At 31.8% G+C, this 27,494-nt stretch overlaps 2 protein-coding genes across 4 annotated transcripts; one reads left to right on the top strand and one right to left on the bottom strand.

Annotated features, from left to right (window-relative positions):
* Positions 1–281: 281 nt before the first annotated feature.
* LOC112756010 (uncharacterized) lies at positions 282–4,993 on the top strand. Its single transcript, XM_025804397.3, has 8 exons — positions 282–826; positions 976–1,765; positions 1,881–1,963; positions 2,272–2,360; positions 2,559–2,632; positions 2,755–2,805; positions 3,510–3,586; positions 4,088–4,993. The coding sequence occupies exons 1-8, from the start codon at positions 427–429 to the stop codon at positions 4,777–4,779; spliced, it is 2,256 nt and encodes a 751-aa protein (XP_025660182.1). The 5' UTR covers positions 282–426; the 3' UTR covers positions 4,780–4,993.
* Positions 4,994–21,099: 16,106 nt separating this feature from the next.
* LOC112756009 (ribosomal RNA-processing protein 8) lies at positions 21,100–24,477 on the bottom strand. 3 transcript variants are annotated; one of them, XM_029294105.2, is made up of 10 exons: positions 24,309–24,477; positions 24,058–24,240; positions 23,877–23,938; positions 23,443–23,494; positions 22,620–22,734; positions 22,423–22,517; positions 21,784–21,890; positions 21,593–21,707; positions 21,471–21,515; positions 21,100–21,348 (listed from the first exon to the last, which is right to left on the bottom strand). In XM_029294105.2, the coding sequence occupies exons 2-10, from the start codon at positions 24,178–24,180 to the stop codon at positions 21,277–21,279; spliced, it is 786 nt and encodes a 261-aa protein (XP_029149938.1). In that variant the 5' UTR covers positions 24,181–24,240; positions 24,309–24,477; the 3' UTR covers positions 21,100–21,276. The 3 variants fall into 3 exon arrangements, with proteins under 3 accessions (XP_029149938.1, XP_072053902.1, XP_072053901.1); XM_072197801.1 differs by having other exon boundaries at positions 24,058–24,194; positions 24,309–24,463; XM_072197800.1 differs by having other exon boundaries at positions 24,058–24,229; positions 24,309–24,455.
* Between the last annotated feature and the right edge of the window lie 3,017 nt (positions 24,478–27,494).

The following is a 27,494-nucleotide window of genomic DNA, read 5'->3' as shown; positions in this document are numbered from 1 at the left end:
TTGCTATATAGGAAATCTCATTCTTTTTGCTTATTTTCAAAGACACCACTTTTGTTGTGTTTGTGTGAGAATTGTGAAATTTTGATCACCACTTCATAGTCCATACAAAACCATACACACTTCCTTTCGTTCTTTGGTCTTCGAGATTAAAAAAAAAAAACAAAAAAATGAAAAAAACTTAGCTTCATCCATTAGCTACACAACAAAAAACAAGTCTTCATATTGCAGCACTAGTAGTAGTAGTATGCAAATACAAGTAATTTTGTTTTTATTTTTATTGTTTTGGGTTGGTGATAATGTGATGATGATGATGATTTGTTGATTTAGCACCCAATGATTGACTTGCCTTGCTGCAAAAACAACACCACACATTGGTAGCAAAACCAAGTTCAAAGTTCAAAGCTTTTTCAAGTAAGAAGCTGAAAAATGAAGTCTTTCTTGAATGATGGAAACAATACTACTACTGCTACTACTACTAATCATGATGATGATAGTAACAATCATAACTGGTTGATGGGTTTCTCTCTCTCACCCCACCACCACCACAACATGAAAATGGAGGTTCCCAATGATCATAATCATAATCATCATCATCATCATCATCACCATCAGTATTATCATCATCTTCATCATCCTTCAAGCACTGCCTCAACAACAAGTAGCTTATTCTACTTGTCACCTTCACAGTTGAATAATCCTTCTTCAACAATGTGTTATGCTGAAAACCCTTCTCCCTTTCATTCTTCTCCTTCTCTGGCTATGATGCCACTCAAATCTGATGGCTCACTCTGCATAATGGAAGCTCTCACTACATCACAAACCCAAGGTTAGTTAGGACCCAATTCATGTTCTTTGTTTTATCTTCATAATATGTTGTTCTAAGTTCTATATATTGAAAAAAGTTTGGTTTTTGATGTGTTTTTGGTATTAAAAATTAGTCTTTTTTTCTTTTTGGTTTTTTGGGTTTTATTGAAGTGATGGTGCCAAGTTCTTCATGTTCATCTCCAAAGCTTGAGGACTTTCTAGGTGGTGCAACAATGGGAGCTCATGAATATGGTGAACATGAAAGAGAAGCAATGGCTCTAAGCTTAGACAGCATTTACTATAACAATAGCCATCATCATCATCATCAAAATTCTGAGGCTGAAAACAACAACAGACAACAACATTGTTCTTCTAATTCTTCTTTGGACCTTATTCTCTCAGACCCTTTTAAGCAACAAGGGCATAATAGTAATAATCATCATCATGAACATGATCATGATGTGAATCAATACTATTCAGCACTTGGCTGCAGCAATGATGGTTCTACTAACATTCTACCATTTGTTGAAGAAGAAGAAGAAGAAACAACAAAGGAACCTCATCATCAAATGCATCAAGAACAAGAGAATAATAATTGCTTCATCAGAAACTGGGTTAATGGAAATAATAATAATAATAATAATAATAATAATGGAATGGTGGAAAGTGTTAATGTGAATGTTAATGGTGGAGGTGGGAATTTGAAGACTTTAAGTCTTTCAATGAGTCCTGGTTGTTCATCTACTTCTCAATCATCATCAAGCCATGTAAGTGTTTCAACAACTACTCATAATCATAATCAGATCTCAGCAGGTTCTTCTTCTTCAAATTCTTGCAAGGCCATGGTGGAAGTTGCAAAGAATAATAAGAGAGGACACAATAATAGTAGTAAGCAAACTGTTCATAGGAAATCCATTGAGACATTTGGTCAAAGAACTTCACAGTACAGAGGTGTCACAAGGTTAGTCAAATTTTTCACTTTCACTTTCATTTCATTATTAATTTTATCAACTATTTTAAACTTACTTTTTATTTTATTTTTTAACATTTTTTTCCTTTTGATTTTTTTCTATTAGGCATAGATGGACCGGCAGATATGAAGCACATTTGTGGGATAATAGTTGCAAAAAAGAAGGGCAAACTAGGAAAGGAAGACAAGGTAATTAGTGAAAAAAAATTAAAATAAAAAATTATATATTATTCATTATTTTTTTTCCCTTTTGCAAATATTTTTTGGTCCAATTAGTATGCATAGTTATGAGCTGTTTCCAGTTTCCACTCTAACTCTTTCTCTCACTCTCTCTAATGTTCACACTGTGGATTACAAATTCAATCAAATGAACGTTGCATGATATAGTTTATTTGGGTAAGTTCTTAACCAAACACTTTTATTTTCAACCCTCTTGTTGTGATTGCTAATAAGTGTTTTTTTTTTCTTTTTTTTTCTTTTATGTGAATTGATTAAAGGTGGCTATGATATGGAAGAAAAAGCTGCAAGGGCTTATGATCTTGCAGCCCTTAAGTATTGGGGACCTTCAACACACATAAACTTTCCGGTATATTCTATAGTTTTGTTTTTATTCTAATTATTATTCTTTTTTTTTTCTTTTATTTCATATTTATTTTGTAACATTGTATTAAAAAATTTTAAAAATAATTATTAAACATAAATAAAAGGAATCTAGAGAATAACTTTAAATATTGGAGAATACTTGTTACTATGTATATATAAATATATATCTTAAATTTGGCAGCTAGAAAACTACCAAAATGAACTTGAAGAAATGAAGAACATGAACAGGCAGGAATATGTTGCACATTTGAGAAGGTATATACATGTTAAATACTAATTATATTCTTTAATTGATTATAATATTATGTTTGTTTAGCTATAATAATTAAAATATTTCAATTATTATTGTAATGAATGATGAGTTGATTGCCCTACAGAAAAAGTAGTGGATTTTCAAGGGGAGCTTCAATGTATAGAGGGGTGACAAGGTTAGTGTGGTTCCCCTTTGCTCTTTTTTTATATGAATTTGGAATACTTTGTTAGATGGTGTGGGATTGATTTATTGTTTGATAGATGCAAAAGTACTCTTGATATAAACAAAACAAATATTTAGTTATGAAACTGACTCGAGAAAAAAAAAATAAAGGGTTTCTTTGTTTTTTGTTTTTGTTTTAATTTTCTAGTTTTATTTTCAGTGTATTTTTGTTATCAATACTTTTTTATTTGTAATTAATTTTTTATTTTCATTTTTAATATTTTTTGCTTTATTGTGTGCATATCAAAACTAACTTTTTGAAATTATTATTTTTATCTTAAATTTTAAATGTTTAAATTCTGAATTCTAATTCCTAAATTTAAATATTAAATTCTCTAAAAAATAATAGTTAGAATATAATTTTACAATAAAAAAGTTAACTAATGTTATTAATTAAAAGTAATTCTTTGTACTTATTAAAAAGTAACATTGAAAATATGTTTACTTTACATGATTTTCAAAATAGAGAATCAACACACAAATCAAACAGACCCATGAAATCTTGTTTTTCTTTTTTCTTTTGTGTTATTAACAATGAAGATTTTCTCCTTTTAATATTTTATGCATGCAAACCCATAAAACCAAATAAACAAGCACTTGTGAATTAATTAAAACTAAATAAATGTAATTAATGAAAGGTATTTAATTACTATTTAGGCACCACCAACATGGGAGATGGCAAGCAAGGATAGGCAGAGTAGCGGGAAATAAGGACCTTTATCTTGGGACATTCAGTAAGTACTTCCAAAAAGTGTTACATATCAAATTCATCGTACTAAATTACTACATATGTTTTTTGCCATTCAAATTTATAAGGTGCTAGCGTGCCTAAAATTAAAGTAACCTTTTTTTTATATATATATTGGGGGGTACTTACTTTGTTTTTATGCCAGTGGTTGTGACTTTGATTAATGCTCTTTTTATAAGGCTGACTTTGGACAGTAACAATTCACTTTTTAATTTTTTTTTAAGGCTGTTTTTTTCATGTAATTGATAAAAAAACAAGGATATTCCTCAACCAAAAAATGAGTCTCATGAAAGTTTCAAAATTTTCTAAAAATGTTCTTTTTTTTTTTTTTTCTAATTTAGAACCACTTTAGAAAATTTTGGTAATAAAAGCAAATATATAGTGTATATGGTGAGAAATATAATAAAATGTAATATCAAAATATGTGTACCATAATTTGGCAATTTGCTAATTAATGAAATAATTTATTTTTATTAATTTTTTTAAGGTACTCAAGAAGAAGCAGCAGAAGCATATGATGTGGCTGCAATCAAATTCCGTGGGGTGAATGCAGTCACAAACTTTGACATTTCAAGATATGATGTTGAAAGGATCATGGCTAGTAACACCCTACTTGCCGGAGAATTGGCCAGAAAGAACAACAACGAGCAGCCGAAGGCGATCGAGGCGGCGCCGGCACCGGCACCGGCAACAACCCTAGAGTACAATGTTGTAACAAGCCACATCAACAAGAAGGAGTTGGTAGAAGTTGAAGGTTGTAACAACAACAACATTGAAAATGGTTCAGATGAATGGAAGAAGATTGGATTTAATGATGATTATAGAAATTGTCAAACTTTCTGTGGTGGTGGGGCCCTACAAGATCTAATTGGCATTCAAAACCCTAATATGGGAGGAGGGACTCATTTTTCAAACCCATCTTCACTAGTGACAAGTTTGAGCAACTCATCAAGAGAAGGTAGCCCTGTTCACAACATGAACAAGAACAACAATAGTAGTCATCATCAAAATGTGTTTCATCAAAAGGTTAATAATAATAATAATGTTGTTAGCCCTATTATTGTTGCCAATAATACTAGTACTACTAGTGTTGTTAGTTCTTGGTTCCCTTCACCACCTCCTCAAATTAGGTCTACTATGTCTCCCATGCCCATTTTTGCGGCTTGGACTGAACCCTAGGGTTTTATTTGGAAGGTTGTTTTTGAAGTAATTAACATTATTAATTAAGAATATGTATTTTATTTGGGGGAATCGGATTAGTTAAATTTTATGGCTAGTGGGGGCCACAATTATATATGTCATGTTTTGTATCTTAGTGGAACAATTACAAAGACCTTTTCCAAACTTTACCTTTTTTTTTGGAGGGAAATTAATTATTAATTAATAGTTATTATTTACAAGAGGGCCAAATGATTAAATGTGTGAAATGATGTTTGACAATAAGGAATGGTGTGTGTGGACCTTAGCTTATATATATTATAGCTTAAAACATTATTGAATTTGCTTTATTTAATTAATAGTTTCAACTTTTTTATAGTAGACACATATAGCTAAGTACAAAAACCAGCTCATGTTTCACAATAATGCAAAAAGAGGCATAACCTTTGATCATATTATCTCATTTTGTATCCAATGTGTTCCTCAATCTACACAACATAATCATTGCATAAACCTTTTTCTCTTATCTTTGATCATCTTCCAAAGGCAAAAGGAAAAGTGGGTTGTAGCAAATATTCTTAGCACTAAAGTTTTTGTTTGATTAATTTGTCATAATTGGTTGTGGACACCTCTAAATTAAAAGATGATGTCTTGTGGGTTAAAAGTTAATGTAACTTTCTTTTCTTTTATATAATTCCTGACAAATCCAAATTCCAAAGAGAGACATTGGGACCAAAGTGATTCTGTGCTTGGTGTGGGAAAATAAGAGAAATAGTTCTATCCTTTTAATTAAAACGTATTTAATTAATGTTTATTTTATAAGTATTTATTTTTCCAATATAAAGTTTTTTAAGTATTATATATAAATGAGAAAAAGGTAGTAGTAAATATTTATAATATGAGTTCAATTAGAAAATTATTTTTTTTTATTTTAGATTTTAAATCTTAATTCATCAATCTTAAATTTTTTATTCTAAACTGTAAATCCTATTTTTTTAAAAAAAATAATAAGAGTTAAAAAAAGTAATTTATAATAATTAAAAAAATTAATTAAATATTAACAAATTAAAAACTAATTCTCTATATTTATTCTTATAAAATATATAACTTAAGAGCATGTAATAATTTATTGTAAAATTAATGATTTGGGGCCTAAACTAACTATAGTGTATGTTCATCGTTTTAATTATGAAGCTCTTTGCTTTCCCACGTGTGTGTCATTCATGTTGTTCTCGATTGCAATCTTTGATTTCTTGTGACCATACAAAAAACATAGGACGAAAATAATGAATAATAAGTGCCGGAAAGCTGGAAATATTTCTAAACTCGTTTTGGGAATATAGCTGTCTTTTGTGCATGGAATCAATTAACGTTTTTAAGTTTTTAACTATGCAAATTATTATATGGGTAAATAATACTTTGAGTGTTACATAACGTAGTGGTCTTAAGGGTAAATAATACCTTTTTTGGTTAAATATGAAAAACATATTTTTAATAAGAGTATTTATCCAAATTGGTCCCTAAAAAGTTTTGAAGTGGACGTTTTAGTCCTTAACAAAATTTAATTATATAATTAGTCCTCAGCTTTTGTAAACATCCGTCACTTTAGTCTTTCTATTAGTTTCTCCGTGAAACCCTAACGGTGGAGTCTAACGTGTCACGTTCAAGTGATGAGTCAGCCGTTAAGCACCACGTGTTCAATAAAGACGAATTGGTCCATATTCTGAATGATGCTAAACGCTGCGTTTTGGGAGTAGGGCACAAGGGCGTGTGTCGTTTCGTTAGTTGAGTGGCATTAAAGGTTCATTTTTATCTTCCTCTCCCAAAACGAAATTACAACCAACACCCTCTCTTCCCCTAGGTTTTACAAAGAAAGTCACCACCACATGAACCGCTAGTCTTCCGACGACCTCCGCTGACATTATTGACTCAAGGCTTTGTACAAGACGGAGTTATTGTAGAAGAAGGTTTTGCCGGTCTATCAGTCTTCACCGGTCAGATTAGTATATCTCTTCTCTATTATGATGCGGATGGTATAGTTGATCATCATTGCAATTGTTCGAATGTGTTTACCCTGTGTATTTATTTCTGATAGTAGAAATTAGTTACTAATAAGTGACGTAATGCATGCATATATGAGCTTAACATTAAAAAGATTCAACATTTTGTGGTAAATACACTTTATACATTGATTAATCTAGTTATCACAATTAGAAAATCAAAGTTTGAGCAGTTGGTGTTTAATATGTAATTGCTCTGTATAAGTTTGTGTTCTGGTTTTGACATTTTATTTCATGTTTATGGATTGTAGATGACTGATTGGGTTATTCCTGTCTTTCAACATGGGGGAGTTTTGTCAAAGATAACGAGGGTGAACTTCTTTACATTAATGGGAATGTAAAGAGATTTCCTCCGTTGGATCTTGATTTAGTGAATTGTTTTGATTTGAAGAAAATGTTTGAAGGGCTTGGCTACCATGCATATAAGAAGATGTATTGGTATGACCCAACAACTCCTAATTATGAAGCAAACCTACATCCTATATATGGAGACAAGAAAATTAGAGATATGTGTGACAAAAAGAGGGAGGACAGAGAGACAGATGAATTGTGTCTGTTCTTTGATCATCCAATCATGGAAGATGTTGATTTTGAGGACCCTGCGGAGGATAGCGATGATACTGATGAGCACAGCGAGGCTGAGGTCTTGTCTGATGAACCAATTTCTAACAATGATAGCTATGACAATGCTGAAGGCGTATAAATCCCCACCTCCAGGCTTTGACGATGACACTAATGATAGCTATGATAGCTATGAAGATGAAGGACTCAAAGGTGGCGAAAGAGATAAGAAGGGTAAGAAGAAAGCTGTTGGAAAAAAGGATAATGCAAGGAAGATAGCTATTGAAAAAACGGATAATGCAAGGAAGAAAGGTGGGCCTAAACAGACTACTAGGCCCAATGACAAAACTGGGCCCAATATAACTGTTGGGGCTACTCCTACTAATGGGTCTACTCCTACTGCTGGGCCTACTCCTACTGCTGGTGAGTCAGAATTTGGTGTTGGACAGGGTATAGCAGAGGAAGAGGATAACATCTTTAGTGATAAGTATGATGGTTAAGGATTTGAGTCAGAGGGGTTTGATACACCTCAATCATCAGACAACGAGGGAGATGGTTTTAACTTGGCCCCAATTCAATGAGGAAGCAGACTTTGGTGATGTTCAACCCCAATTGAACATGGAGTTTACCACATTGGAGCAATTCAAGCATGCCTTAAAGGACTATACTATTGCTGAAGGAAGGAGAATTTTTTATGTTAAAAATGATAATAGAAGAGTTAGATGCAAGTGTGCAAGTGGGAAAGAGAAGGCTATGATTGCAAAGGTAAAGTGTAAGGCTAAGTGTAAGGCTAAAAGGAAAGAGAATGATGCTGCAGAAGCGAATAACTCTGGAGAAAAACAAAAGGAATCTAATGCTGAAAATAATGGAGGATCAGGAACAAAAGATACTAGAACTGTGAAGGCAAATGCTCTGGTTACAGAAGTTGCAGCAATGACCAATGAGACTGGAGGGAATGAAACTGCTATTGTCCCTAGTAGTAATGCTAATGAATGTCCCTGGCTGATCTATTGTGCCTAGAATAGTGCTGGAAGGTGCTACTAGATTAAGACGTATGAGCCTAAACATACTTGTGCTAGGGAATTCGGATCTAACATGGCTGATCAGAAATGGATGGCTGATAAATTAGAGAAGAGGTTATTGACCCAACCCCACATGACTCATGGCGAAGCTTTTGATCATATTAAGATAGACTTTAATGTGATGTGCAGTGACAAGATAATTTATAGAGTTTTAAGGGTTGCTAGAGAAAGGTATGTTGGGAATGAGATGGCTCAGTATGAAAAGTTGAGAGATTATCTCACTGAAATTTACAGAAGTAATCCTGGCAGCACTGCATTGCTGGAAACAACCCACACAATTTTTGGTTCACCGCCATTGTTTAGCAAACTGTATATTTGTCTGAATGGGTGTAAAAGGGGGTTTAAGGCTGGTTGCAGACCACTGATTGAGTTGGACGGATGTCACTTGAAAGGATATTATGGGGGGCAACTGTTGTCTGCTGTAGCTCAAGATGTAAACAATCACTTCTATGTGATTGCCTATACGGTGGTTGACAGTGAAACAAAACAAAGTTGGAAGTGATTTCTACAACTTCTTCAAGAGGACATTGGTAACTGCTCAACAGAAGAATGAAATTTTATCTCAGATCAGCAGAAGGTAAATGACTGTTGCACTGATTGTATTTGACTTTATTTTACTTGCTGTGATTATATTTGGGTTGGTCTAGTTGCATTTGAATTGAATTGTTGTTATAATAGTTGCAAAGAGTTGTTATAATTGTTGTTAATGCTTACTATAATCATATTTGGGAATGTTAATGCTTACTTGTATTTTCTCTTCTATCTCAGAATCTGTTTGGTTAGTAATTAGTGCTGCTTCTTTTATTTTAATGTCACTTATTATATTAAAATTTGTTCATAAATTAACTTTTCCATTTTATTTTTTGCGTATAGTCATGTCTCAAGCTACTCTTTGGATGAGGAAGCATTCCATACAAAAAAGTGTGTTACTATTCATGTGATATTATTCGCAGATATAAAGAGCATGTTACACTTCACCTAATAATATCATGTTTATTGTTGCATAATATAATATTCAGTTGTGATATTATTGGCAAATATAATAGCACATTACTAACTCATCCAACCAAGTTGCATCAGCAATAAGTTTTAGGCCTCCAAGACCCAAACAACAAATTCTGAGACCTCATGTAGCTCTGATCACTACCCCAACACCTCCTACGAAGCTTGTTTCGGCTCCAAAACCTTCACCTCCACCTACTCTAACTTCTCTACCTACAGTCTCATTTGTTCTAGTACCTAAGTCACTCCATCTGAATCAGATACCAAGAGTCTCTCCAAAAATAATTGCTGCCAGAATATTCAAGTTCATGCCTATACCAGGACTCAACCTCCAAAAGAAGAAATGATATTGTTTTGTGATATCATGCTGATTGTAGTTATGTTGTTTAGTTTTTTGAGACCCTTTTGTAATAGATTATGATTATGTAGTGCATCTATGCAACTTTAAGATATGCTTTTGGAATGTATCTTTGATGCTAGCAACAGATATAAACTAGCTACGAGTAAATTTTTTGTTGGAATATTCAGAACTTTGATGCTTGATTTCAATTATATGAAATTATGGTTATTAGATTATTTTGATAATTATGAGTGCTGTGATTTTTTATTAAATCAGGTTTTTAGAATATTATTTTTGTGAATGCATATGATTCTAATCTTAGGTAAAGGAAATTTCATTAGACAATTCTGCCAGACTATAATATTGACAATTACACTTTGATTAATTATTCAATTGCAATATATCCATACATTACAAGCACCTAATTCCCTTATTTTCCTACTTAGCTATATCTTTCCTACAAAAATACAAACCAAAAAACCTAACATGAAAAAGAACACAGTTTTGCATTCACTGCTCCACTCCTTTTTTCTACTTACATTTTTAGGCTTCTTCTCTAATTCATCTACCAAATCTTTTAACTTCTTCATCCTCTCTTCCAGTACAACATTATGCTGGCTACCTTGTATTTTATGGGGAAAAACTTTGTCAAACCATATAAAAAATTCACAGTGTGAAAGATTCTCCTACATTGAAGGAAAAAATGCACAAAATCAGAGTTAACCCATGAATTTTGCAATGCATAAAAAAGGTACCATACCCAATGTTTCTTACCCTATAATAAGGACATCCAAAGAAAGGTCTTCTTGGGTTCTTATCTGTTTCAGACTCCACAACATTGGCATAAGCTCCGCAGTGGCATCTTGGATTCTCCCCTCTTGCAATTTCAAATTGGGGGTCACCTGAAGCATTGCTAGCACTACCATCTCTGCTACCTCTAACTCGTCGACGATAAGAGCTTGCCGAATTCCCTCCACTTGCCATGGTTACACATTTTCAGAGTAGCACACGAAGATGATGATGACCTTCACGCCGTTGTTTTAGGATTTAAGGCATCACACAAGAACACTTTTGTAGTTGCCTTTCCAGCGATCATTTTGTCTTTCATCCCACGTGACGTTTAACGGCTGACTCAACACCTTAACGTGACACGTTGGACTCCACCGTTAAAATTTCACGGAGTAAACTAACAGAAAGACTAAAGCGACGGACGTTTACAAAAGTTGGGGACTAATTATATAATTAAATTTTGTTGGGAACTAAAACGTCCACTTCAAAAATTTTTGGGGACCAATTTAGGTAAATACTCTTTTAATAATTCATTTGGTAAGAAATGGGAAGGAAATTACAAGTCTTAATAATAATAATAATAATAATAAGGAGGAGGAGGAGGAGGAGGATAAAGTATATTGTTTATTCTCAAAATTTGTTAAAAATTTTTAAAATATTTTTAAGTTTTATTTTGTTTTAATTTTAATTTGTCTCAAAAGTTTTTGATCTGTATCAAATATATTATTGGCAGTTAATTTTTTAAAAAATTTAAAATCAATTTAGCAACAATTTTATAAGAACAATCTTCAACATAAACAAACTAGATATAATTGTCATGCATTATTATTAAATTAGTTCTAATTTTTTTAATTTAGTTATTAGAGATATATTTAATTAGATTTAAATAAAAAACTTTTAAAATAAAATTAAAACAAAATAAATTTTATAAATATTTTTAAAATTTTAATAAATTTTAGAGAAAAAAATATATTTAGCCTGATAATAGTAATCGTTGTTGGATGAGAAGTAATCAGATTATTGAATACAGCTGCCATAGCTGCTACTTCTAATTAGTGATTTCAATGTACAGAGCCAATTAAGAATGTGAACTGTGAACGACAAAATTTCTCTACATTAATGCGGAGTTTAATTTGTGCCTGATGTACGCATATCATATCATTGCTATTTTAAATTTAAAATATGAAAAATTATATAAAGTTTAAAGTGAAAAATGCCAAATTAAAGTGACAACAATAGTAAAATAACAAAGATCAATTTGGTTATATCTATTTATAAAAGAAGTTATATCGTGGATTTAATAGCAAATATTAATCTCAAGTTTTATCATTTTAAAGAATTTAAATTTTAAAAATTTTAATCAAATACATAAATAAGAGAATAGTTAAAATTCTCTTAATTTAATGAATTTAAAGGAGTGCATAAAATCATTCTCATCAATTCTACTTTTTTCTTAAATCTATTTTCTTTACTTCATTTAACAGGGTTATTTATGTGATTAATTATTCTTTAAACAGTGCAAAAAAGGGAACATCAATTTCTTCACCTTTTTTGTTCCCTTTATTATTATTATTATGATTTTCACCAAAGTAAACTAGTATGTAAATAAATTATCTTTGTTTTGACAAAGGAAAAGATAACATATAATAAAAGTGAAACACCACAAACCGAATTGCATGAGAAACAAAAGGTGAAACTATATAATAATATAATAAAGATTATTGGTGGTCAAAAAGCTACCAATTCCCATGGAAAAATATAGGAAAGTAAAAGATGCATGTATGTACATCAATCTTTAATTTTTAACAGAAAAAAAAAAGGTAAGGTCCATTTCAATTGTATGGGTACATTTTTATTTTTAATTTTGTTTCCTTATATCCATATTCTACAGACATTATTATTAGTCAACAAATATGATTACAAAAATTTTATTGTGGACATCCTAAGCACCAAAAGTTAACAAAGGACACTTTCGAGAAAGCACTTGCGCATGAGCTGGATCATATATATATTTCTTATCACAAGTTAAGAAAATATTTTTTATTTTTAATATTTTCTATTTTTATTATTTTTCAATAGGATTATGCTACGTGTACACTAAAATTAGCCACCAGTATAAAATACATGTTGGAATATAAATACACTATAAAAATAAATTAAACCACACATGTATTTATACATAAATATATTGGTGGCTGATTTTAGTAACTAATTTTAGTGTATAAATCAAGGTTGTCAAACTCGCGAGTCTAGGTAAACTCGTGGAGCTGACCTAGACTCGACTCGTAGATTCGACTCGTAGACTCGTACGAGTTTACCTGTTATACATTTTTTATAAAAAATATATATATATCATGTATAATATATATATTTACTCAGATATAGACATTTAAACTTAACAATTTCAACATCAAAACATATAATAAATTAACATAATACTACAATTACAAGTTACAACAAGTACTCTAGATCACACATTTAAATTCTTCACAAGTATATATCTAGTTCAACATAAAACACACAATCACACAATCAAAGCTTCATAAGACACAACCAAAACACAAAAGAAAACAACAAAGCAATAATTAAATGTTCTAATAAAGTCTAAAACTCAAATCCTCCAATATCGTCATCTTCCATGGCATCAACATCATCATCTTCACCATCTTCATCAGAAACATTATTTCTTTCAAACATTTTGTATTTTTATCCCTACAAATCAACAACCCAGATAACAAATTCAGATTCAGATTATCCACTAACTAAATTCATAACTAACATAGTAACACTAACATTTCAGACTTCAGAGTTTCAGTCAGATATTCAGAAACACTAACAAAAAAAACCACAAAGTATTAAGTAACAGTTTAAAGTTTAAACCAGACAAGAGACAACCAGTAAACCACAGTACCACACATTTTAACCATGAAGCATGAAGCATGAAGCAGCATCAGTTTAATTTTTTTTTTCAACATATCAAATCTCATTAACCAATTCTGTGTATGATTTAAACTAAACTAAAAAAAAATTAACCATGTTAACATCAGAAGTTCAGAACCAAAATTGCAGAATTGCTAGCAAGATTGTTAATATTTGAATTTGTTTAAAAAAATTACCTTGGAGAACAGGGCAGAATTGAAGCAGATCGGCAGTGAAGAACAATGGCGACGAACAGGGGAAGGGAGGCAAACGCAGTGAAGCAGAACAGGGAGGAGTGCGACGGCCGACGAACGCAGAACAGGAGCGATGAACCTTCACTGCGTGGTGGTGGGCTCTGCGACTCTGTGTGACCTCTGCGTGGTGGTGGGCTGGTGTCGACGAGTGAAGGTTGGGCTCTGCGACTTTGCGTGGTGGTGGGCTAGTGTCGACGACGAACCTTCACTGCATGGTGGTGGGATCTGCGACTCTGCGTGGCCTCTGCGTTCGATGAGGGATGAGGGATGAGGCGAGGCGACAAGCGAGGGATGAGGGATCCGTTCGGCGTCTGGCCTCTGCGTGGCGGCGCAAACAACGGTGCTGGTAGATGGTGGCGATTCAGCGACGTTGGAGAAGAAGAGAGTGAGTAGTGAGGGCTTGGTGCTGGTGGAGTGTGAGCCTGTGAGGGTTTCGAATTAGGGTTACACTCTTACCGGGTCCCTTACAGGGTCTGGGTTAGTTAGTGGTTAGCTGTAGTTTTTTTTTTGGCTCAAAACGACACCGTTTTGGCGAAAATGGGTATCGAATTCAAAATCGCTGACTCGCTAGCAAACTCGCGAGTTTGAGCGATTCTGTCTGAGTCTAGCCGAGTCTACCCAGAAACGAGTTTGTGTCCGAATCAATTCGATTCCACTACCTAAACTCGTAAACTCGTACGAGTTTACGAGTTAACTCGCGAGTTTAACAACCATTGTATAAATAACATTTCTCTTTTCGATAATATAATAATTGTCTTATCTCATTATTAAAGTTTAAATTAAACTTTGAATCTATTTAAGGATTTAATATTGTAGAGAATGTACATGGTAGCTAGGTGATATATATATAAAATTCAAATGGAAAATAGTGCTCCATGAATTCATTCATGTACACATGTTCATAATTTTATATAAGTCAAGGTGAGAGGGTGACATTATTGTCAGAATCACTGATTAATAATTGCATAATTCATACCAATAATTTATAGTTGGTGTATCTTTTTTATATCGATTTAAATTATTTTAAAAAATAATTTCATGACGTCTACATTCATATTTATTCTTCAATTATTTCACTCAAAACTGTAATAATTTTTATTGCATATGATGATGATCCATATTATTTATTTTTAAAGTCAAATACTTTCTATTAATAACATCACAAATAAAAATAACATCAACACATTATTTAATCTATAATACTTTTATATGAAGGTTTTGTACGTGGGAAGGTCCCCACAAAAAACATGCAGCATGAATTGTATCAGAAATGGTCCCAAAAATATGGTGTCACATTTTAATTTATATTTATCAAACATGGTTGATGTACACATGCATGCATATACACCAAATCCAGCAGTGTCATACTTTTCTTCAGTAATAATGTACATAGGACCATACATATAGGGGACCTAGTAAAACATTTTGAATGTCTTGTTATGTGTCAATAATAAGAAGGATAGAGAATAAAATGGGGGTGTCTCCTATGGATGAGCCATGTTTCATTCAAGGAAGCCTATATAAAAAAAATAATGATACAAAAAAAAAAAAAAATTAATAAATTAATAAATAATAAATTTTCTTTAATATTGACTTTTTAAAAAATAATATCACAAAAATTATACTTTTCATTCCTTGACAATTTTCTTTAAGGCATATTAATTAGTAAAACCCATTAAACGAATAAGAAAATGTTATTTACAGTTAAAATCTGTGATTATATACTCAATTTGGAGTACATATCTCTACATTTATTTTGGGTTCATATATAACTTTATTAAATCATTTTCAATTTTTGGTCCCATCATTTCTCATTTGTCATCAGGTGGTGATGGATATCTGGAAAAAAATGACTTCACAATGAAAAATGAAATCCAACTTCTCTATGAAATTTGAACTACTACTATATACTCTTGCCTCCTTTTAGGGTTCAATTTTGTTTTTTTTGTTTCCATGTTATCTATATTCAATTAAATTTGTGCTATGTGTTCAGAATTGGCAGAGAAGATATGTATCTATTTTTATCTTTTCCAACGTTTGCAGGGCTCATTTGTTCTATTTGATAATTTCTACTGAATATATATGCATGGCTCCAAAAACTACATGTTTTTCTAAACGGATATATTCTTGGTAAAAACTTTTTTTTTTATGGGGTTGGTGAAAAGTGAAAACATAAGAATTTACAGAAAAGTCAGACATCCTAGCTAGTGGTTTAATTTGATCTATATACAATTAATATTAATATATTGCCCATAAGATAATATTTTTGTATAGTCCTCTAATTCTATTTTTTACCCATTTGATATACAATTAATATCTAGACTATTTGCCTAGCTAGAGTTTGATTAGAAAGTCAACTTTTTATGGTTAATATTAATTAATTTTTTTTAATTTTGAATTTTAAATTTTAAATCTTAAATTTTAATTATAAATTCTAAATTGTCTAACTAATAAAATTAAAAGATAATTTTATAATAAAATATTATTTAATATTCCATATCATTGAAGCTAAGATATTTTGATTAAATATGCTGAGATAGTAATAAAGATATAAACAGCCAAAAAAAACCTGTAAACACAAGGACATGGACACATGCCCCCTCTGATTCTGATCTAGACAGTGAATTGAAGAAACCTTATCCCCATTTAATTAAGTAATGAATTAATTAATCATTTAATTGAGAATTTTATTTTCCCTTCAATTGGCCAAACAATTGAATTTCCACAATGGATCAATAAATTACTATACCATCTTAAATTATTTGTGAAGTCAAGTTTGGGATAAACGGAGAAAAAAAAAACATTACTCCATTTTAAAGATCAAGTGTGATGAACTAATTCTAATATTAAGGTTTTTTTTTTTTTTAATTTACTCATACAAATGTCTAAAGTTATGAAGACGAGTTTTAGAAGGGTATAATTTGAGTATAAGCTACAGTAAGACAGTATATATAGAATGTAAATTTGGTAAGTGATGGAAAAATAATAATATAGAAGTAAAAATTGAAAAAAAATATTTTATCATAAGTAAAGTGTTTTAATTATCTTAGGCGTATCATATAAGAGAATAAAAAAATTAAAGAGGACGTAAAATATCGGATATAAGTTGGTTGGTTACAGTAGTGATTTGTATCTTATTTTATATGTGACAAAAAATTAACTCTAAAACTTAAAAGAAAATGTTATTGCACTGCCATTAGACCGGCTATGTTAAATGGAATAAAGTATTGTACGGCAAAAGAAGAGTATAAATATAAGCTAATTGTAGCAGAGACGAATATGTGAAGATAGATGAGTGGTTACATATATGGATAAAATAAGGAATGAAGATACAAGAGAAAAAGTTAGAGTAGCACTTATTGTAGAAAGATGGTAGAATCTCATCTCAAATGATTTAAACATGTGAAAAAAATATCAACAAAGTACTTAGTTAAAAATGTGGATAGGATGAAAAGTGGACACAAATGGCAGAGGAAGAACTAAAAAACTTTATGAGGTGGTCAAAAAAATTCTAAGTATTAGCAATTTCATTATAAATATGATAGAAGACAATGACATTGTTTGATCTATGTTGTCTACCCAAACCAATAGGGTAAGACTTTGCTGTTATTGTTACAAAAAAAAGATTGACCAAGATTTTATGTTTCATGCTATTAGCTTCAATTTTAAGGACATACTTTTGGACTGTGATAAAGGCCTGTTCATGAAAACTCATGGAATGCCAACAAATCAAGGAATTCAGTCTGACCCAAAATGGAACCGATGTGTGTAACAAAGCAATGGCCCGTGACAAAAAAAAAAAAAACACAAAAAAACAAAGGAATGGCCAACATTTGTACGGTTGTACCATAGAGATGAGGACTTTTTTTTTCAAATAAATAAATTAAATATTCTATTTACTTAAATACATAATTTGAGAATATAATAATTTATATTGTATTATTTATCCTATTTATACTGTAAATGAGACAATTATATAAGTATCTCTTTTATATTGTAAACGAAATATGTACAGACAAGATATATAAAAAATTTTAATCGACTATATTCCGTGTACAGATTCGAAATTTGACTGGACCAAATAGTAGATGGAACCCTTAAGTATTGTGTAAATGTGGTGTGGGTGAATTTGTAATGCCTAAGATTGGGAGCTGACAAACCATTTGAAAAAAAAAAATGATTATCAACAAGTATCTTTCAATTAAGGGTGTCAATTTTGATCTGCCCCAAGTGATTCTAAATGCTCCAACATTTCCAGGTACATCACTTAATTAATTAAGGGCCTAAAGTAAAAAGTTTATTAAACAACTTTTTCTTTCAAAAATTTCATATTAAAGTTATTTTAGATGTAACTCTTTAAATTTTGTTTTTAGATTTTTGTTTCTAGTATATATGATATAAAATTGTAACATCATCTAAATTTTTCCTCATACATTGTTGAACTTCAATGATAATTTACTCATTTCGAATTAGAAAAATTCACTATAATGAATCAAAACTTGGGGGCAAAAAACCATTATAAGCCAAGGGAAGTTGAGAATTACCTAAATAAGCCAAAGTGAAAATTGTTTCAGCAATGAGTCAAGACCTATCTTTATGTAATTCGAACCAGTATGGTTCGAACTCTATTCATGAGTAATTCGAACCAGGGTGGTTCGAATTACTAAGAGAGTAATTGGTTCAAGTAAATCGAACCAGGGTGGTTCGAATTACAGGGGAGGAAACTGCAGCACATAATTCGAACCAAGCTGGTTCGAATTATATGGGGAGACGCTGCATCAAGTAATTCGAACCAGGCTGGTTCGAATTACACAAACTGAATTCGAACCAGTCCGGTTCGATTTAGTGGTAGACAGTGCAGTATATATATGGTTCTAAACGTGAGTTGCTCTCATAGAGGGTGTAAGATGGCTAGTGAGGAGAGTTTTGTGGTTTTGGTTCACCACAGAGGATCCATTAAGAGGAAAACTCGCTCCGGTGTGAAGTTTACAGATAAGGATCCTCTCTGTATTGTCGTGAAACCAACGACGAGCTATGATGACCTTGTTAGATATGTGCTGATGAAACTTGGTCTGGAAGGTGCGAAGCGAGTGAAGAAGTTTTTCTATCGCATTCCAATCACTGTCTTGCAGGATACCGTGAAGTATGATTGCTTCACGATTGGTAGTGATGAGGACCTGCAAGTCATGTTTCTATGTCGGAGGCAGTTTTCCGAGGTGAGGACACCAGAGTTGTTGGCAAAGCTGGTTGATGTGGTATCCAGCTCAGGGGGTTCGAACCGGAATGCCACCACTGAAGCAGCGGCAGCCGGTTCCAGTTCTGCCGTTGCTTCTTCGTCCGTCCTGTGTACGAGCCAGCGGTTCAACCAGTCGCCTCCCCGTCTTTTGCTGTTGATCTCAATGATGGAGTAGGCGACGTGGTAGGATCAGTTGATATTCTGCCGAACGCTTTACAGGGAGTTCCACCGGTTGGCGTCGGAGACGGAGTGTTGGGTGATGTAGAGGAGGACGACGTCGAACCGGATATGATTGAGGATGACAGTGGCGACGAGGTTGGACCGACTGAGCCTGCATTGGCGGTCGGTGGTTCTAGTTCTGGCACACATCAGTATCCACCACATTTTTCCTCTTTGGACCTGGATGCCATGAGGCAAGAGGGTGTTTCAGGGCACTCTGTTGGATTCGGAGCTAGAGATGCTGAAGGGACTGCTGGTTTGACAGAGTTCCAGGTTGGTCACCAATTTCAGGATAAAGACGAGGCCCTGTTAAGTGTGAAGACTTACAGCATCCGGCGAGGTCTTTGTCAGAGAGAATCTGGATCGTTTTCTCTGAGATTTGGTGGGGTAGGGGAAGGTGAGAATGGTTCGAATGAGGCTGATTCGAACTCCTTATATACCCAATCACTAGTAATTCGAACCAGGGTGGTTCGATTACTAAGAACGCAGCTTAAGTGTAATTCGAACCAGGGTGGTTCGAATTACTTGAAGACACTAACTTACCTATAATTCGAACTAGGGTGGTTCGAATTACATGCATTGCTAGTTCGAACCAGCCTGGTTCGATTTACTAACAACTCTTTCTTCCTAATTCGAACTGGCCTGGTTCGATTTATTCCTAAATGCAGTTCGAACTAGCCTGGTTCGAATTACATTAAAATACCATTTGGCTTATTGCTGAATCGATTTTCCTTTTGGCTCATATAGGTAAATTTGAACTGATGTTAGCTTATTATAGTGTTTTGCCCAAAACTTGGTGATTCATTATATTATTATAAAAACAATAATAAGTTTAGTATGAGTCTCTTTGGTTGGGTTGTTCAACTTTGCTCCGGAGCAATAATACATTGCATGATCTGATTTAAACAACAATTGAAAGATTGATATCCTGAATTCCACAATTAATCAATAATCAAAAGCTCAAATAACATTGCTTAATTCTTTTATATATTACTACTACTAAATAATGAATTATGAAATTCTTTGTAGGTATAGAACAAATTGCAGGAGACATGTTTGTATGCCATATTATTGAAGGTTATAGTCCAAACAATTTAACTTATAACACTTGACTACGATTTCATCATATTCCTAATTGTCCATTAATAACTTGTTGGATTTAATTTGTGTATGTACTGTCACCGTGAAGAAAAAAATAACTACAGATATAAAATAATCTTACTGAGCTATTTATCATCTCAAAATCATACCACCTATTTTGCATGTTATGTGATTACAATATGCATTTCCAATTATATTTGCAGGGTGTATTGCACAATTGGTGTGAGGAAGATTGAAAATCATAAGGAATTGTTACAAATCTTTGCCACAAAATGATAAAGTGATAGTTGTGGATTTCATAATGCCTGAAGTAATTCAACCCACAGAAGCTGATAAAATGGTTACAGGCTTTGACAATCTCATGTTTCTTGATAATGGCAGTGAAGAACCATGACAGAATTCCAGGATTTTGTGGAAAACCAGGGTTTTCTAATTTTCAAGTTGCATGCCAAGCCTGCTTTGCTTTAGGAGTGATGGAATTTTATAAGACTGACTAAACTCGATAATGAAAAATTATACTGGCGACCTTGGTATGGGAGTGTTCATGTCATAGTTATATGGGTTTTTTATTTTCAACTTCATATGAGAGTATTAATATAATGTAAATTTTTTTAACAGAACTAACATCGTAAGTCATGGTATTTATCTACTATTATGATACATTTTTTATCCTGATGTTTACCCTCCAACCAAACATACCTTAAATATATAAATCTTAGCATAGAGTACGATAAGAACTATGTATAATATTGCTGGACTCGAACATAAAAATATACTATTTAGCATCATGAAACCTGAAATTTTAATATAAGACCTAATACAATGTAACAAACAATGCCTTAATGATCAACAAGACAGGCATATATGGGAAAAAAAAAAAAAAGATGGTTAAAATTTTGAGCATATAACAAGTGAGAATTGAGGAACATAAAAAAGAAAGCAAGCTAACTTGGTCTCAACGGCGCTTGTACAAACAAGGTTTAAGCAAAGGCCATTCAATTTCTTTCCTTTTAAAATTTTGCTTATCCTACACACAGAAAGAGGGAACTAAATCAGTGGTGAGGTTCAAAACAGACACTGCAAATATAATCACAGATGAATGAAATGATGAAATTGGAAGTGCTATTCAATGAGCAATAAGCTGCATACCTTTTTTGTAAAGTAAAACAGAATGAACATTTTATTTGAGAAGTCCTGCATGGTTGTCAATATCAGTTTAGCACATCATACGATTTGTTAATAGAAATCTCGAAAAGATGCATCCGTTTTACCTTTTTTACAGACTTGAAACCTAACTCAGAAATAGCATTCGTAAACTTCTCAGGGTTGGCTCCTCCAGTGTTTGGATCAAACCTGCTCTTTACTTCTGCTATCAACAGCCAGCCACTGTCCAAAACTATGTTAGATCCTGTTCTGAGCAATTGTAAGCCTGGAAAGATTCAATAATGGAGAAGGAACAAACCCTGGCTTAAGCACCCTGTTTGCTTCTTTGATGTAACTTTGGTAGTTGGTTCCCATCAAAGAAAGACAGAAGACAGCAACATCAATAGATGAGTCATCAAGCGGTGTCTGACAGCAACCACAAAATGCAGATCCTCTTGTAAATAATCATTCCATAAACCTTTCAGATTTTGAAACAAAAACTGACACTCTTTTTAGGGTTCCTTCTACTCATTTAAAATAGTACTAGGCTTTAAATGCTCGAAGGTATACATAATTATAAATTTATAATACTAGGACACCAGGAATGCACATTTTCCCTTCCTTTTGGTAGATAAAGGAATCCACATGCTTTTTTATGAGTTGGCTAAGGTATAAATAGAATACAAGGAATGTACATTTCACTGTGAGACAGATATAGAAACCTGAACCCTGACCAATAACGTTTGAATTGTAACATGTGAGCAACTATTATAGCCTATAATGAGATTCATGTTCTACAGTAAACATGTTACAGCCAATATAAATTCTATTTTCTGAATATGGGACAATATCCTCTTATGGAGATGTATGAAGACATAACTATGAGACTGCAACAGTAAAATGTAACAAAAGTAACTTTCTGTTGTATTACTACTAGTGTTGCAAGAAGGAAACATACATTTGACATGTCACAAGCAATTATGTTAGGATCATTGGATACGAGATCGAGAGAGTAGACTTTATTCTTCACGCTTTTAGCAATGAGTGCATCCCCTAGAACACAATGGAATCATGAAAGCATTAGCAGATATAAAAGAGAAAATAAGCATTTGTACTTAAGTTGAAAATATGAACAAGGGCAGAATAAACTCTCACCACAACCAAAATCAGCTACGACCAATGAAGGGCTCTTCTTTTTTAGCCAATCAATAATCACATTAACTGGCTGTTGAGGCCAATTTGACATTTGCATTTTGTATCCTGCATGATACTAGCCAGGGATAAATCATAAATGAAAGATAAATTGAGAAAGTCAAGAAGAACAAGATACTCAAACCATTCCATTTCACTACTTAATGACCAGGTAAGGTCAGCTACAAGGATACAAGGACACCATTGCATGTCATGAATCTTATTTTAACTCAACCATTTATACCTAAATCTCATTTGATAAGCTCATTCAGGAAAACCAAATAGGCTTGAAAAGATTGACACAACAGAAGTAAAATACATGACAGAAAGAAAGAGAATATCAAGCAGGTTATGACACTTATTCATTCCTGATCTAGTGAAACACACACCACACTTAAAACATGTTTCTTTTTGAAAACTAATGCTGATTTCATTGACAATGATACGCATTTTCGCAGTATAAATAACCATGAAGGTCTTCAAACCTCCGGTGTCCACAACTGTTGTGAAAGTTTAATGTTCTATTATTGGTTCAAAACTTCAAACTCAAACGCATCTAAGCATTTTTTTAAAGTTGGTCCTCCTATACATGTTGTGAAATCAGAATAATATTTTTTTTAAAGCAAACCAGCATGCATGAGAGTAGTTTCTTTCATGGCTGTCAATGTGCACATATTTGGTTGTAATAAATAAAAAAACAAAAATCAATCTTATTTCAGTTATACAAAAAGCAATGAACCCGCATATTTTCCAAAAAGGATATTGAATCAATGCAAACAACCCTTACCAGGTCAAATAGCGATGGTTCTTCTTGGAAATAATTTAGCGCCTCCTTCCCACTGAAAAGAATAACACAAATTCTTAAATCTTGCCAAGATGAACAAAACATTACAAGGAGGAGCAATCAAACTTTAAAAGCAATTGCAGACAGCAGCGTGTGCCACGACACACCAAACTTTTGGAAATACAGGACAAGAACATCAGATATTCAGATATATATTTTCAAGATTTATAGGGTATTCAAGTACTTGTAAATGCCAAATTACCAATATTCACTGCCATCAATATTCAAACAACTACAAATAAAAGTATGACATGCCTTGTACACCTTGCTTCGTTGGTGTTTCCTTGCATCACAGGCTAAAATTACTACCATGCACAACTCAAAAACTTAAAAAAAGACAAAAACTGAGTGAAAGAGTGAATAATAATAGTACATACGTGCAAGTGTAGAGCTTCTCGTTAATCATCCTGAAATGACCACCTGACAATCTTGCTTTCATCTACAACAACCAAACAACACACCATTATTCAATTAGAAAATCTCAAATTATTAATTTGGAATAACGTGATAATAAATTCAACATAAAAAGAAAAAAAAAGGCTAAGAATTGTGACTTGCTTTATCCAGAAAAGTAGAGGATTTGGATGGTTCCTTGAACTTTCTGAGCTTAGCAGTATCCGCAGTAAATCGTTGCTCGTCTTTACTCTTGTTGTTTCGTTTCTTTCGCTCACTCTTCGTCATTTTCTTCTATTCAACTGAAAGTAGGAACCCTAAGTTCCTAAACCTAAACCTAACAGCCAGCTAAAAGAAAAACCTAAGAAACAGAGGTGACGGCAACGTAAACGGAAACGGAAACGGCAACAGCTTACCTCAGACGGACTGGCGGCGAGACGCGAGAAACGGCGCGACGGTTTATATCCTGGAAGTTCCTCCGCCTCTGGTGGCTGTTATGGGATTCAAGGATTTTTTTTGTGTGTGTGTGTGTGTGTATTTTTTGGTCGTGGAATCAGGATTCTAATGCCCCTAACAGTGATGAATGGATTTGATATTCATTTTGGGCTGACAAGTTTCATGTAGCCCAGTACGTTGCATTTACCCATCAACTGGGCCGACACAAGGCCCAAAATAAAACATAATATATATTTAAAGGCCCAGTTATTGCAGATTGGTATTTGTTTGTATGGCCCAGTTGAATATCATAACAAAAACTAAAAAAAAGTCAAAGAGGTATCTATCTCAAGCCCAAAAAAAAGAGGTATCTATCTATTGACCAAAAACAAAAGAGGCATCTATCTTCAGAGTTTCAAAAAGGATTTAATGAAGTGTCTATTCTGACAGAAATGACACAGAGACACTAACAAGAGACATAATTTATTTTTTTTTTAATTTTGTTAATTTTGTTAATTTTTTATAATTAAATTTTTATTATTATATTTTTTTCTCAAATTTTTTTAATAAAAAAATAAAAATAAATTAGACTTTTAAAATTTATCTATTTTATTACCAAACAAAATATAAAAACATTAATTTTTATATTTTTATCTTTTATATTTTGTTCTTAATATCTTGTTTTATTCTATTTTTAAAAACAAAACGCAGTCTAAGCTCCATAATTTTTTCCGAGTAAAATAATCTGTTTAAGTATTAACATATTAAAAAGATATGTATGCCTGCCTATATATATATATACTTAAAAAACTATGATGTTTTACAAGGGAAAAATATGGTGGAATTCTTAATGTGGAAACATGAAAGAGGAATGGGTTGAAATGATTGCTAGTTGTGATTAGTTTTGATACATTGATGAGGTTTTGCATGAGAGAGGAAGCATCCAAGTTATAAGGTTCTTAATAAATAGCAGCCTTTTCAGTTAAAATAATGAAAGCAAAACCTGATGATCATTGCATCTATTTCTTCCTCCGCATGCTTCCTCCTTTTTCCATTCCAAGCCTTATGCTTATTATACTCTAAATCTTACCACCCCCATAATATCACCCACATCATAAAGGATTAAACTTTTCTTTCTTTTTTTAATATCAGAATCTATTTTTTCTTAAGATACATTTATTTTGAAATGGAAAAATTAAAATACTAAAACTTTAACTAGTTTAAGTTTACATGAAAGTTTTGATACATGTATGGATAAAAATAAATGTATGGATACATGCATCATAGAACTCTATTCTTAAGTAATTAACCAGTGAGATATAATGAAGTAAACTTTATTCAGCCATTTGATTTGATTTGAGTTTAAGTTGTACTATGTATGCTCTCATTAGATTCTCTAATTGACCACTAATTAATAATAATAATAATAATAATAATAATAATAATAATAATAATAATAATAATAATAATTAGTGTAAACCATAAAAAATATATTCAAATTATTTCGTCCTTGACACAAATACTTTTAAATTTTATTATTGATAATTTTTTTTAAATAATTTAAAAATATATTAAAAATACACCCCTATAAAATTGAGATATTCTATGTAAATGAAAAAAAAAGTGTTTTTATCATTTTTTTAAATAACTGAAAATATTTTTTTCGATAACATAATTTGACTATATTTTTATCAAAATAGTCCAAGTATATTTTTGATAATTTACCTAATAATTATGGGACGAATTGATTGTTTTGAGTTATATCCACGAGAAGTATTGTCTAATCGAATTTAAAAATTAAAAAAAAAAAAGTTAAGGTACGGTTGGCAATTTGACACAACTTTATGTAAAGAAAAAGAAGGGAAAAGCTTCTTTAGAAGTAGAGATTGAGAAATATTGTTTAATTGTTGCTTGCCTCGAAAAGACTAAGAAATATGTTTGAGAGATTTATGTAATGCATACAAGTTTGCTTGTGAAAGCAAATACCCACATCAAATATGTACACATTTTTATTCGTATTTTAATATTTTAATTTGAGTAAATTTTACTAATCCTTTTAATATTAGGTGAAACTATACGATAACTTTTTATTTTTAAAAATATATATTAAATTTCCTTAAACTTTTAAGTGCGTATATATAAAATAGGGCAAAAAACATAAATAAGCCTAGGAGAGAATAATTTTATACAAATTAGCCAAAACAAAATCTGATTCATCAATCAACTAAATTACGTTTATATGTAGTTCGAACTTACTTGCTTTAAACTTAGATTGCATGTAATTCGAATCAACTCACTGACACTCAAAGCAACATAATTCGAATCAAGTTCATTCAAACTACTTCCACGCACACCATTCAACGTAATTCGAAGCGGATTAATTCGAACTACACCTGAATATTTTTTTATAAATTTTTTAAATAAATTTATTTAAATTATACCACAAAAAATATTTTATTCTATACAAAATAATTTAAAAAAAAGGCTTAAAAGATGTTAGGAGTACTATAAAAATTTGTAATGTCCTTAGGATATTAAAGAAATACTCTACATAGTCAACAATAATTTAAAAATTAAAATAAATATAGTTATAACCAGTATTTACCTACATTACTAGAATATTACAAACTTTTATAATACTCCTAACATTTTTTAAGCCATTTTTTAAATTGTTTTGCATAGAAAATAGCTTAATTTAAAAAAAATGGCTTAAAAATGTTAGAAGTACTATAAAAGTTTGTAATATCCTAATGACTTAGGACATTAAAGAAATACGCTACATAGTCAATAATAATTTAAAAATTAAAATAAATATAGTTATAACCCGTATTTACCTAAAATACTAGAATATTACAAACTTTTATAGTACTCCTAACATTTTTTAAGTCATTTTTTTAAAATTATTTTGTATAGAAAATGGCTTAAAATGCCCTTTATTCTATGCAAAATAATTTTTAAAAAATAGCTTAAAAAATGTTAGAAGTAGTATAAAAGTTTGTAATATTATAGTAATTTAGGTAACTATTGGTTATAACTATATTTATTTTAATTTTTAAATTATTGTTGACGATGTAGAGTATTTCTTTAATATCCTAAGTCATTAGGACATTACAAATTTTTATAGTACTCCTAACATCTTTTAAACCATTTTTTAAAATTATTTTGTA

The sequence above is a fragment of the Arachis hypogaea genome, chromosome 6, assembly GCF_003086295.3.
Source record: "Arachis hypogaea cultivar Tifrunner chromosome 6, arahy.Tifrunner.gnm2.J5K5, whole genome shotgun sequence".
In the NCBI taxonomy this organism is placed as follows: Eukaryota; Viridiplantae; Streptophyta; class Magnoliopsida; order Fabales; family Fabaceae; genus Arachis; species Arachis hypogaea.
The sequence above is the reverse complement of the archived record's forward strand: the minus strand, read 5'-3'. Positions and strand labels throughout refer to the sequence as shown.

What these genes read in the sequence shown, in the direction of transcription:
- LOC112756010 (XM_025804397.3), top strand. Translation starts at nt 427, where the DNA reads ATGAAGTCTTTCTTGAATGATGGAAACAATACTACTACTGCTACTACT. An exon ending in CAGTACAGAGGTGTCACAAG is followed by an intron (nt 1,766 to 1,880) that starts GTTAGTCAAATT and finishes TTTTTCTATTAG; the next exon opens with GCATAGATGGACCGGCAGAT. An exon ending in TATGTTGCACATTTGAGAAG is followed by an intron (nt 2,633 to 2,754) that starts GTATATACATGT and finishes ATTGCCCTACAG; the next exon opens with AAAAAGTAGTGGATTTTCAA.
- LOC112756009 (XM_029294105.2), bottom strand. Translation starts at nt 24,180, where the DNA reads ATGACGAAGAGTGAGCGAAAGAAACGAAACAACAAGAGTAAAGACGAG. An exon ending in CCTCTACTTTTCTGGATAAA is followed by an intron (nt 23,939 to 24,057) that starts GCAAGTCACAAT and finishes TGGTTGTTGTAG; the next exon opens with ATGAAAGCAAGATTGTCAGG. An exon ending in TGTTTTACTTTACAAAAAAG is followed by an intron (nt 21,349 to 21,470) that starts GTATGCAGCTTA and finishes TTCTGTGTGTAG; the next exon opens with GATAAGCAAAATTTTAAAAG.